Consider the following 11,283-nt stretch of genomic DNA (forward strand, 5'->3'; position numbering starts at 1 on the left):
TTATAAGAATTTTAATCAATTAATTTTGATTCATAATTTGGCATTATATTAATTAAAGTTATATTAAAACAATGCATGACAAAAACGGCCGTAATGTCTCACGACCGTAAACGAGCGTAAAATTATGCTCATGCATCGGCGTTAATAATTAGCCGGCAACGGAAGGAATTTCCTTCATTGACCTCTGATAGAGGTCGAAGCTACATCTCTAACTAAATGTAGCCAGAATGAATATGGCCAGGATCAACGAAAGGTAAGTCCAACTGGCCCAACGGAAGCAACATACGGTGCATTCAATTAGGGCACGCGAGTAGCACACGCGATTAGGGCACACTCCCCGAAATTTTTGTGATCCCAGATTCTCGTTGTTAGGACTATTAGAACTATCTTAACTTAAGATAGGCAGTCATTTCATTCCTTAAGCATTTAATTTCTCAAGATTTTTAAAAAATTAAATGCTACTAGAAATTAAAACAATACTAAAATTATTAAAATATTTGAAAAATGAACAAACCAATTATGAAAAAAATTATAAGTAAAAATTAAAAATTTAATTTAATTATGAAAAACTTAAAAATGTATCTTAAATGTATAAAATACATTTAAGTTGCTTAATTTTGTTATATGTATAACATATGTATTAGCTTTAATGTTTCACATTTTATGTAACATTTTATTTTGTAAATTGTATATTTTATTTTCTGTGAATTAAAACATTTATTTTTTTCAAACTTATACTACTTTAAATTCAAATGTGAATGTTCCCAATATCTAATAATTTGTAATATTGAAAAAAGTCATTTAAACTAAATAATTTTTAGCATTTTTATTTTCGATTTATTTGAATCTTTATCAAATATATATCATAATAATGATATAATAAAAATTTTACAATTTCTTATATTGAGAATATTAGATGCTGGTAGCATCAATTATTAAATTGTATCTATAAATTGTAATTACATCTATAAATTGTAATTATGTATATAAATTGTAATTGTAATTATAATATTATATATTTTCCATAATTTTCTTATATTTTCTGTATAATTGTATCTACATAAATTGTAATAATTTATTGTAATCTATTGTAAAAAAAATCTATTGTAAGTTATGCGAAATTGAAAAAATACGTACAATAATACGTTAAATTCGTTGAATTAACATATTCGATAAATATTAGATTCCAACATTTTTATATATATATATTGTAAAATTATTTAAAAATTTAATATAGCTTATTTTTCTCATATTAAAAGATTATTAATAAAATCGAGAAACTTTTATTTAAAAATTTTGTGATCGCAAATATCGCTAAAATTCTCCCTCTCTTCTACATAATATAAAAATAATTAAATAAGTATATCAAGACTCGATGTTAAGCCAACGATTGAATATTAGCTTTTTACTCGCAAAATTTGTTGATCGCGCCTTTGATATTGCAAAAATACAAATATAATTAAAATATTAGGAAGTTTTTGAGATTAAACATTATTGATTACGCGCGGAGATTAAAAAATCTGTGAAACAAAATAATTTTCTTTGATTATCGTTTTTGATTAGGCCCATTTTACGAATTTCGCGTCGCTTTAAATATTCGCTGAATGATTTTATAAATAATATTGCAGATATTGCGTTCTTTTCATGTTTTTGGATGTGATCGCTATCTTGACGAAGAGGCCTTATCGCTGTCCCTCATGTCAGGTGGACGCTAGCAAATGCGCGGTTTGTACTGGCGGAGAATCGAAACGATCTTCATCATGGAGAGTTATTTCTCGTCGGTTTTTGTGGGATCTATCCACGATGCTTAGTTCGGTGCCTCGTTAAAAATTGGAAGTTTCCGTTACAGAGTTAGAATTAAACCCAGGTTTTCTTGGCGGTTTCTGGAAGCGATGCTTTTAGCAGTGATTTAACGACAAATACCATATACTATTTGAAATAAAATCACAATAAAATTCATTAATAAGTATACTTTGAGAGAAGATATATTTGCTTCTTTTTTTGTTAGGGATGTTCTTCCATCATTATTCGTATTAATATCAGTATTATCTCTTAATGATGAAAATACTTAATAATAGTCTCTTTTAAGAAACCATTTGCAGGCATAGGACATCCCACCATTTTAGGATATTAGGATTAGTTTATAAACAAGTGTATATATGTACATATTATAAAATACATGCGCAAATTATGTAATATATTTAACAAGACTCTTTTGCTTCCTCATAGAGGAAGCTTTGTTTTATATTATATTTAATATTATATCGCGCGAATGCATGAATGTAATATAAAATATGTGCGTAATTAAAAAATTCGAGACAAATTGAATGGGTACTCCGATATCAGTAAGATATCAGCAAATTAATTTATTGATATTTTGATTGATATGTTATAAACAAATTAATTGATTGCTAATTTTTTATTTAATGTTGCTAAATATTTGAATTGCATTTTTTTTAATCTTGCTGTTATCGGATTTAATTTGTCTCGAACACTTTTGGTACCCTAAACTTATTTGTACTCACATATTTAACCAAGCAATGATAAAAGCGCATGTATTTCATTTTTCTTAAACATACTCGATTGTAACCACATATACATAAAGATCGTTATATCCAGTTGTTTTTGAATAAAAAGGGATATTTCTCTCTCGTAGAAGAACATGATTTTTTTACGCGAATTTTTATCTCATATATTGAAGATGATGACAACGGTAACAGTCGATAATTCGCTGCCGAAATCATTGCTATCGGGAGCAATCAGGAAGATCGGGGATTTGTTCTCTCCTGTAACGGGACTTTTGACGTTTAATGAATCACTTAACTTTTCTTTGTGGATCGATTCCACAGGACCCGACATAGAAATAAGACAAGTTGAAGTCGCTTTCCACTTTTAGGATCGTTCTTCTCTCTGTCAGATATTAACCAGTGTGTCACTCGGCAAAGGAATCTTGATCTGGTCTAATCGTTAGGTCAGTTATCCTCTATTAAACGCGGCGATAACGCGATTATTTTAAGAATTATAAAGTTTATTTTATCTTGTTTCGTAATTGTTCACGAAACAGGATATAGATTTTATTTTTGATCGCGGAATTCGTATAAAATTGCGCATTTAAAAATAAATTGACCATTAGATTCTATATCCGCGTTCGATTCCTCACGCACATTATAATTACAAATTGATAATTACAAATATGAAATGCGCTCCGAATGTTGAAACATTTTTATTGTCGCAATATATTTCAACTACCATTAATTTATTTATTCATCGTCTGTTCGCGAAATTTAAACCGCGATTTATCTTCTGATTTAATCGTTGGGTAACATCGAAACTTCATCTATTTTTTCACGTAACGCACTCCGCGCCCTCCGTGCGTAGAATATTTTCTATAAAAAGTCTTTCTCTTTTAATTGAGAGAGAGACATAAATGATAAATTTATTGATGATTTTTTTGGTCGCGGTAGACTATCAACTACGTTCAATCTAAAAATTCGAATCTAATCTTAATCTAATAAATTTTATATTGTACGTATTTTAAACATTTTCGTGTAATATAATATAACAAAATATTTTTTATATATGTTCGGTATATATATAATGTAACAGAGTATGTATAAATGTATATGTATATATATTTTATATATTTTCAATATGTATTATTATATTATTATATATGTATAATTATTATGTATTTTCAAATATTAATCGTTGGACTAAGAGAGATACCGTAATTATTATACATATATATTTATTATATTAATATTTAAAAAAAGAGGAAGCAAAAGAGACAGTAATTGAGAGAATAGAGAGATAAAGGGGCTCCAAAATATTTTCGTACTCCTTTTGGGACTTAGAAATATCTTGATATGTGATGCGATATACGACAAATTAATTTTTGAGAAACAGAAGTCTATTTTACTATAATTTTCCTATAGTTTTGTAATCTTTTATTTTTTACGGAGTTTTAATCATTAGCAGTATTAATTAATTCTTTCACGTTCATATGATCGCCCGATAATAGGTATACTGTCAGGTTTTCGCAAAATATTATACGAAAAATCGAGATATCTCTTGCAATATTGGTTGACGCGTAAAAATTAAGAGTAAAAGTTATGAGTTTCTTTTATATTTCGTGGCGTGCTACATAGGATTCTAAAAAGCCGGAAATGCGAAAAGATCTACTTATCCTAATATTTGGAGTCTTTATACAACATGCGAAAAATTATGATTTCCGAAACACGGAGATCTATTCTATTATAATTATTATATTTTTTTATTTTAACCATGTTCTTTCGAATACATGGAGTTTTAATCATTAACAGCGTTAATTAATTTTTTTTTTCACATACATACACATATTTATAAAATTACTTACATATTAATTCTAGTTACCCATTTTTTCAAAATCAATTAAATCAAAATTATATATATAAATCAAAATTACACATATTTAATATTTGAACTGTCAAATACACTGCTCAGCCATGATAAGCTTTTATTAATATGAAGTAATGCACAGCGCAATGTCGAGATAACCATCAGCATTGCGGAAAAGAATTAACAATACTTGCAAATATTAATTTAACGTTTTTTTTTTTTAAAGTAGATATATTTTTTCTTTAAAAATGGAATATGACCACAATAAATTTACGAAATTTTATTTTGTTCCATATCGTAACCGGGCGCAAGATTAGGTCATAAAGTAAATTAATCGGACGATTGAGAAAAAATTGATTTCCTATAAAGCACATGCACTTTATGGACGTTGATATATAATGCATACATTAAGCATTTCGAAAACAAACAAAATAGGCATGTAGCGTATAAATTATTTAAGAAATTTTCTATTGTGCAATATCGCATAACGATCGTGGGCTATGAATTACTCGTTGCGAAAATATAGGCGTAGCCGCAAAAATTGCACATCTTGTCTGCCTTCCCAAAAAGAGAACCTATACTCCTTTTACCCAAATCCACGCAATCGTTCATCAACAACTGGGATGTTGAATAAAAGAAAATTTTCGTTTTTAATCATATCGAAGAAATAGTCATTTTTCGCGTTGTTTGCATCTTCTCTTTAATCGGCTGTGTAATATATTAGCATGTTATTTAAGATTAAATATACAACTCCTCCTAAGAAATAGCTCTACATTATTTATTCATTTATATAAATTGATAGTCGTCCTTGCAATAAATGCATTGTTCATTAATACACAGATTCGCAGACGCAACATTTCTCGCGGCTAAACACTATAATTATTCGTCTGCTCATTGCACTAACAAAACTTGTTTCTTCCAATCAACCCGCCTACGGAAAAGATCACGATTATATTGACGCAGCGCATGTTAATTGATAAACGAATCAGATTTATCGCGAGTTGACACGCATCTTAAAATAATACGCTGCTCGTCGGAAAAAAAAACCGGAGTCCAGATAATATAAATATTCGGGCGCGAATCCGGCCAGGTTGCATTGCACTGGCCGGATACCGGTGATTAAAAGGGGCACGCGACAGGTGGCGATTATTATCGCCGATCCTTATCACACCGACGTCTTTCAAGGGCCCGCGATTAATTGCCATTACGCGATATTACACGCTCGCGAAACGAGACGCGCCACTGATCGTGAAATTTGTGGATGTCAGCCGTCCGGATCGGCGCGCATAATAAACGCCCGGGCGCGTTCACGCGCAAGGCCGACCGTTGCTTGTCGCGTCGCCCGTTAGGCTCGTTCGCACCTCGGGGGTATGTCCGCTCCGGATGAAATTGGCGCTATACATCATTCGCCCAAAGGCATAATCAAGTCGGAGCGCGGCCGTGGCCGTGGTCGAAGCATTTACCTCCGGCGCATTTACTTACGCGTCCCGATCTAGTTGCCCCTTCTCTGTGCGTTATGCAAATTCGCACTCTGGCGCTCATCAAACTCCACGTCGGTCACGTGAAACGGATAAGAGCACGAGCTATGATTCCGGATCGGCCGCGCGAGAAAGATCGCGGGGAGGAGATGGCAGGAGAGAGATCCGGTGGGCCTGAACGAGACTAGACCCGGCGCGGCGGAGCGAGGAATCGTCGACCGCCTCCGATTATCAGATTGACTGGTCGGCCGAGTTATACGCCGATGCATGCACGCATTCCCAAATATCTCCCCGACTCTCGCTCTCGTTTCTACCGTTCCTCATGCGCTTATCCTTGCCTTCTCTCTGCGCGCCGTGACAGCGAGCTGCGCCGTGACAGCGAGTTGCACCGGGCTGCTATCGCGGGCCTGTATACAGGCGTGTACAGGGGTTGATTTCACGTTCGCCGAACTAATCGGTAATTCATGCCGGTTGACATATAGCTATTGTCCCACGCGATACAATTCGCCCCGTCGCCGTCGTTCCCGGCGAGCGTATAATATATGTATACGCGTTGCGCTCTCTGCCTTCAGCTAGTAGTGGATTTACAGTTTCTAGAGCCCTAAGCGGTACTATATTTAGAACTTCCCATCTTATAAGGATCTTATAAGAATCTTGAAAATAAAACAACTCGCATTACCCATTAATCTACAAAATTATTATTCGCTGCGACTGTGTTTATTAATAGCGCAGACTTTTTGAAAATAGTTATTTCCAGAATGGTTTATCGTTCACTGCCTCCAAGTGAATCGAGGCCCTTAAACAATCGTTTAGAACGCTTATCGCTAAATCTGCTACTGCTCTCAACTCCATCACACCATTCTATGCCAGACTCTGTCCTCTAACCGATCGTTCGTGGGCAGAGATTCCGTGTCGGGGCAACAACTCATGCCGGTACAGTACTCGGTTTTTCGCGAATGCCATATACTGATATATGATCGACAAATGATCGGGTGCATTGTACTCCCCGGCAACCCGGAGCTCGCGTAATGTATCACCGATTGCGTGGCGAATCGCACGACGCGATGTAATGTCACTCGCATTCCATATAAGTGAGTCGTCGAAAAACGATCAAGGACAGGCATTTGACATTTCTGTAATAGCGATATATTGATGCAATACGAGATTAAGAGATCTTTACGTTAACTACCACAAAATATTAAGCTTAATTTTGATGATTTTTTTATTGTAGATTAATACATGTGCATAGTTTGCTACAACTTTCGATATAAAATCTCGATATCGGTTTATTTTTGAGTTTATGACCGCGGAGAATGTAATTGGAAATATAAAATGATAATTATCGTATTATTTTATTCCATAAATGCGTACAAATAATGCGATAATAATACTCTGAGAAAACGTTCAGATTTTACGTATGATATCTTCTCATAGTCGAGATTATGTTCGTATTGTATAGAGACGGGTCGGGTTCTAGGATTAATATTTTTCATGTGGAGAGAAAGAAGCTTATATCCGTTTGAATACCGCGATCATAATACACACTAACCATCTTTTATATCCCGCGAGCGCGCATATCTCGGTAGATGTAACACAAGGATCCTAGTACGCTCGTAACACAATGCGGACAAATGACGACGACATTGCGCGAGATCGCGGTATACCGAGCCACCGTGTACCAGCTCTAAAATGGATTTAGTTGACGCTACTGTACGAGATAGAAAAAGCATCTTTCGAAAAACGGCGGCATGATGACCTCTCAAGCCCGTATCAGACTATGCATTGAGTTTGAAATTTGACCAATCAGAACAAGGAAATTTTAGTTCCTTTTATCCTGATTGGTCAAATTTCAATCTTCAATACGTACTCTGATACGGGCCTGCGAATCGTCAATCATCCAATCAGATCCTTGGCTACTTTGCTCTGATTGGATGAATGACGATTCGCAGTCCGTACTCCAAATCCGATTCGAGTCCGCAATGCGTAGTGTGACACGGGCTTTTGGCTTCTTTCTGTCTATGGCTGCGGTCTGGAAGGCACTAGAAATGCTTCGAAGCATTTCAAATTGCATTAACCAATCAGAATAAATAAATCTTTACTCTTTTTGTCCTGATTGGTCAATCAAATGCTTCGAAGCATTTCTAGCGTTTTCCCGACCGCAGCCTATAATATACAATATACATAACATCAACTATAGATTTGCAGTTACAGAGTACAGGATACAGAGTGCAGAGTAAATTTCGGAACATGGTCATGCTTACGTCTGTTCCAATTCTTAGTTCTAACCTTAAATTGCCTTAAATGTATAGTTGATTAATTTAAAGATTTAAACATATGGCACAATCAAACTATTACGACGAGGTGGAAATCGAGGATTTCGAGTACGACGAGGACGAAGGAATTTACTATTATCCATGTCCGTGTGGCGATCAATTTCAAATATCTCTTGCCGATCTGGCTAGCGGCGAGGAAGAAGTCACATGTCCTTCCTGCTCTCTCGTGATTAAGGTGATTTATGATAAAGAGTTATTTCGCGCTAAGCAAGAAGAAGTTGAAAAAAAGAGCGAAAAGAAGGAATTGATAGCGCAAAAAGTTTAAAGTTTAAACAAAATTATTTTTGAGATATTTGAGGTAAGTAGGTTAGAGGATTGTACTAGAAAAGTTCGGGTATCAGAAAAGATCCTATAATTAACGCTTAATATGTACAAAATATTAATTTGTAAATTGTCCTAAAACTCGTACAATTTAAGAAATATAAATCAATTACGGCACTTTGTTACAAATATACTTTGTTACATAGAGAAATTTGAAGAACGTACAATTTTCAGCTTCAATATTTTCAGAAATATTGTTGATTGATTTTTGTAACATTGATCAGTGTTATATATCTTTATATCTGTAATTATCAGGATATCATATGACAAAAATGGCAGGACGTGGTAAAGGAAAAACTAGTATGTCTTTCTCTATGGAGCAATTGGGGTTCTCTAAGGGAGAAATGCTACCAGCGCCAGTTTTGCAACCATCACCAACTTATCCCATGTTGGATCATAAGCCTTTACCAATACAGATGACAACCGAGATGAGCTATTTAGTAGAGTTAAAGAGAGATTTTACTGAATATATGCGAGAGTCGTCAAATAATGTGCAAGCTGTCATATTGAATGAAGACATTGAACGATATTGTGAGGATTGTGACGAGGCTATCACAGGATATAATAAATCAGAATATGAATCGAAATATGACTGGAGCAGAATGCCAATGGAATTAAAATCATCGCGGAAGCGTAAAATCCAGCAACAGAATGTAAAGCCGAATAAGAAAAGGAAAATCATGGAAACATCGAACATTGAAAACAAACTGACGGAATTAGAGAAAGAGGAAAGCACACAGCGGCTTAATAAAGAGGAGGAGGTGGAAGAGGAAGAAGAGGATGAGGACAAAAACAAGGAAGAGGAGCGTGTAAAGGATGAGGAGGAAATAGATGAGGAAATGGATGATGGGACTGATTACGCAAATGACTATTTTGATACTGGCGAAAATTATTACAGTGAAGACGATAACGATGATGGACCTGTTTTTTGATAAGTGAATTTAATGCATTCTTTATTTTAGAATTATTGATCTTTTCAAGATTTGAATATTGATAATACCCATGCTGCAAACTTAGCTCATTTATGTGATATGTAAATTTTTTGTTATTTGTAATCACATATGCTGTTAATTTTATATAGTAGCATTGTCTAGGGATAAAAATCAATTAACATACGGGTTTAATTAATGTTAAATTGGGGATGAATATATCATGGCGAGCTCAATTGAATTTACATTGCATATTTTTTCCATTTCTTTAATTATATGCACAGAAAGCAAGTTTTTGATAACATCAAGTAGTAGTTCTAATAATAACAAGTCATTTGTTAACACATAATCATTTATTGTATTTGACTCTTTATTCTGATTGTATTTGATTCTTTATTTTGATTGATCAAATTCTAATCTTTAATCTTAATCTTTAATGCATAGCTTAATACCAGCCTTTTGGCCAGCTGCATTGGTTGTTAGATGAAGATAAAAATAAATTCATTTATTCACTCGACAGATAAGAGGATATTAGGAGGAGAATTTATGCTGTGAAAAATATGTGACATTTAAATGGTAATTATAGTAAAAAATTCAAGTAATAATCTCGAGTTAATATATTTTCATACCTAAGAAATTAATTTAAAATTATTTGCAATTGTTTAATTAATATTATATCTTCATTGTAATCCTGTTTTATTTCTCACTTTCCTTCTTTGTCGCATTTTATAATAGGTAATTATTATTTATATTATGGGCGGGGCAGAAAAATCAGTCGACGACGGTTTGGCAACCCATCATACATTCAGCGATGTCCGAAAGACATCACAAATTCTTCGAAAATTAATTTCAACATTGATTGTTATGTAGCTCTTAAGTTTTCCTTCAGATTTCTCATTCGCACTGTTCTATGACACGTTGTATAATAGTTATTAGCAAAATTGATTTTTCTCGGAAACGATACTAGATTCTTCAGAGTACTCCGCTTTCTATTTAAACTTTTTTCCATACATTTACGCACAATTACAAGATAACACACAACGTGTCCAGCACGTTAATTTGCCGCAACGAAAAGCTATCTTGCTATAAACGATAAGAATTCATAGCTTCAATAACGAATATCATCCACAATATTTTCCTACGTACTTTTTGTCAATGGAAAAGGGTAGCAAGAAAATGTAGATTATTTCGCAATGTATATATCTTACTAAAAAAAGTCCAATAGCCTTTTTTTCTACAAATTTTCTTATCTATATTGTAATCACAACAATCAAGTGCGTTTCGATTAAAATAAAAGAAAGAGCAAAGCGTATCTTCAAATATGGAAATAATACACATAGATAGAATACATCATTAGCTAACTACAATAGAACCTCGAAATAACAGATATTATCCCTTCCATACGCGCTGGGCCACCCGCCACCCTCGAGTAGCATGAGTAGAGTGGGAGGAACAATCCAAGCGCGTAGATGTATGGGCGCAATGTCCTCTCTCGGCGGTGTACTTGATAGAACCCTATATAATTCAGAACATTGCAACAATATTGCGGCAATGTTCTATGCCATATGGGATGCATTTGTGCAAGTCTCACGCAGCCGCACGGCCCTGTATTTAACGGGAGTAAAGGTATCTTGTACAGTAGATCAGAGCCCCGTACAGCGCACACTATTTCGAGGTTCCACGTATAAGTCTCGCAACATGGTCCAATGGCACAATAGAATTATTTTATTATTTATGAATCAAAAATACGAAATTTCATAGCGACTATCTTAAATGCGCTTGTGAATAATAAGCTTGCGAAATATTAATAAAGTATTAATAATAAAAAAGTTGGATGCGATGGAC

General features: G+C 34.0%; 2 protein-coding genes across 3 annotated transcripts; both read left to right on the top strand.

Annotated features, from left to right (window-relative positions):
* Positions 1–8,052: 8,052 nt before the first annotated feature.
* Positions 8,053–8,486, top strand: LOC115244411 (DPH3 homolog). The gene has a single exon (XM_029822016.1). It carries the CDS (start codon positions 8,190–8,192, stop codon positions 8,451–8,453), a length of 264 nt encoding a protein of 87 aa, XP_029677876.1. The 5' UTR covers positions 8,053–8,189; the 3' UTR covers positions 8,454–8,486.
* Positions 8,057–11,283, top strand: LOC115244409 (DNA-directed RNA polymerase III subunit RPC7-like). Of its 2 annotated transcripts, none has more exons than XM_029822014.1 (2): positions 8,057–8,486; positions 8,765–11,283. In XM_029822014.1, the coding sequence occupies exon 2, from the start codon at positions 8,773–8,775 to the stop codon at positions 9,439–9,441; it is 669 nt and encodes a 222-aa protein (XP_029677874.1). In that variant the 5' UTR covers positions 8,057–8,486; positions 8,765–8,772; the 3' UTR covers positions 9,442–11,283. The 2 variants fall into 2 exon arrangements, with proteins under 2 accessions (XP_029677874.1, XP_029677875.1); XM_029822015.1 differs by having other exon boundaries at positions 8,063–8,363.

The sequence above is a fragment of the Formica exsecta genome, unplaced genomic scaffold, assembly GCF_003651465.1.
Source record: "Formica exsecta isolate Colony F162 unplaced genomic scaffold, ASM365146v1 scaffold82, whole genome shotgun sequence".
NCBI classification, from domain to species: Eukaryota; Metazoa; Arthropoda; class Insecta; order Hymenoptera; family Formicidae; genus Formica; species Formica exsecta.

Coding starts and splice junctions, on each gene's coding strand:
- LOC115244411 (XM_029822016.1), top strand. CDS start 8,190: ATGGCACAATCAAACTATTACGACGAGGTGGAAATCGAGGATTTCGAG.
- LOC115244409 (XM_029822014.1), top strand. CDS start 8,773: ATGACAAAAATGGCAGGACGTGGTAAAGGAAAAACTAGTATGTCTTTC.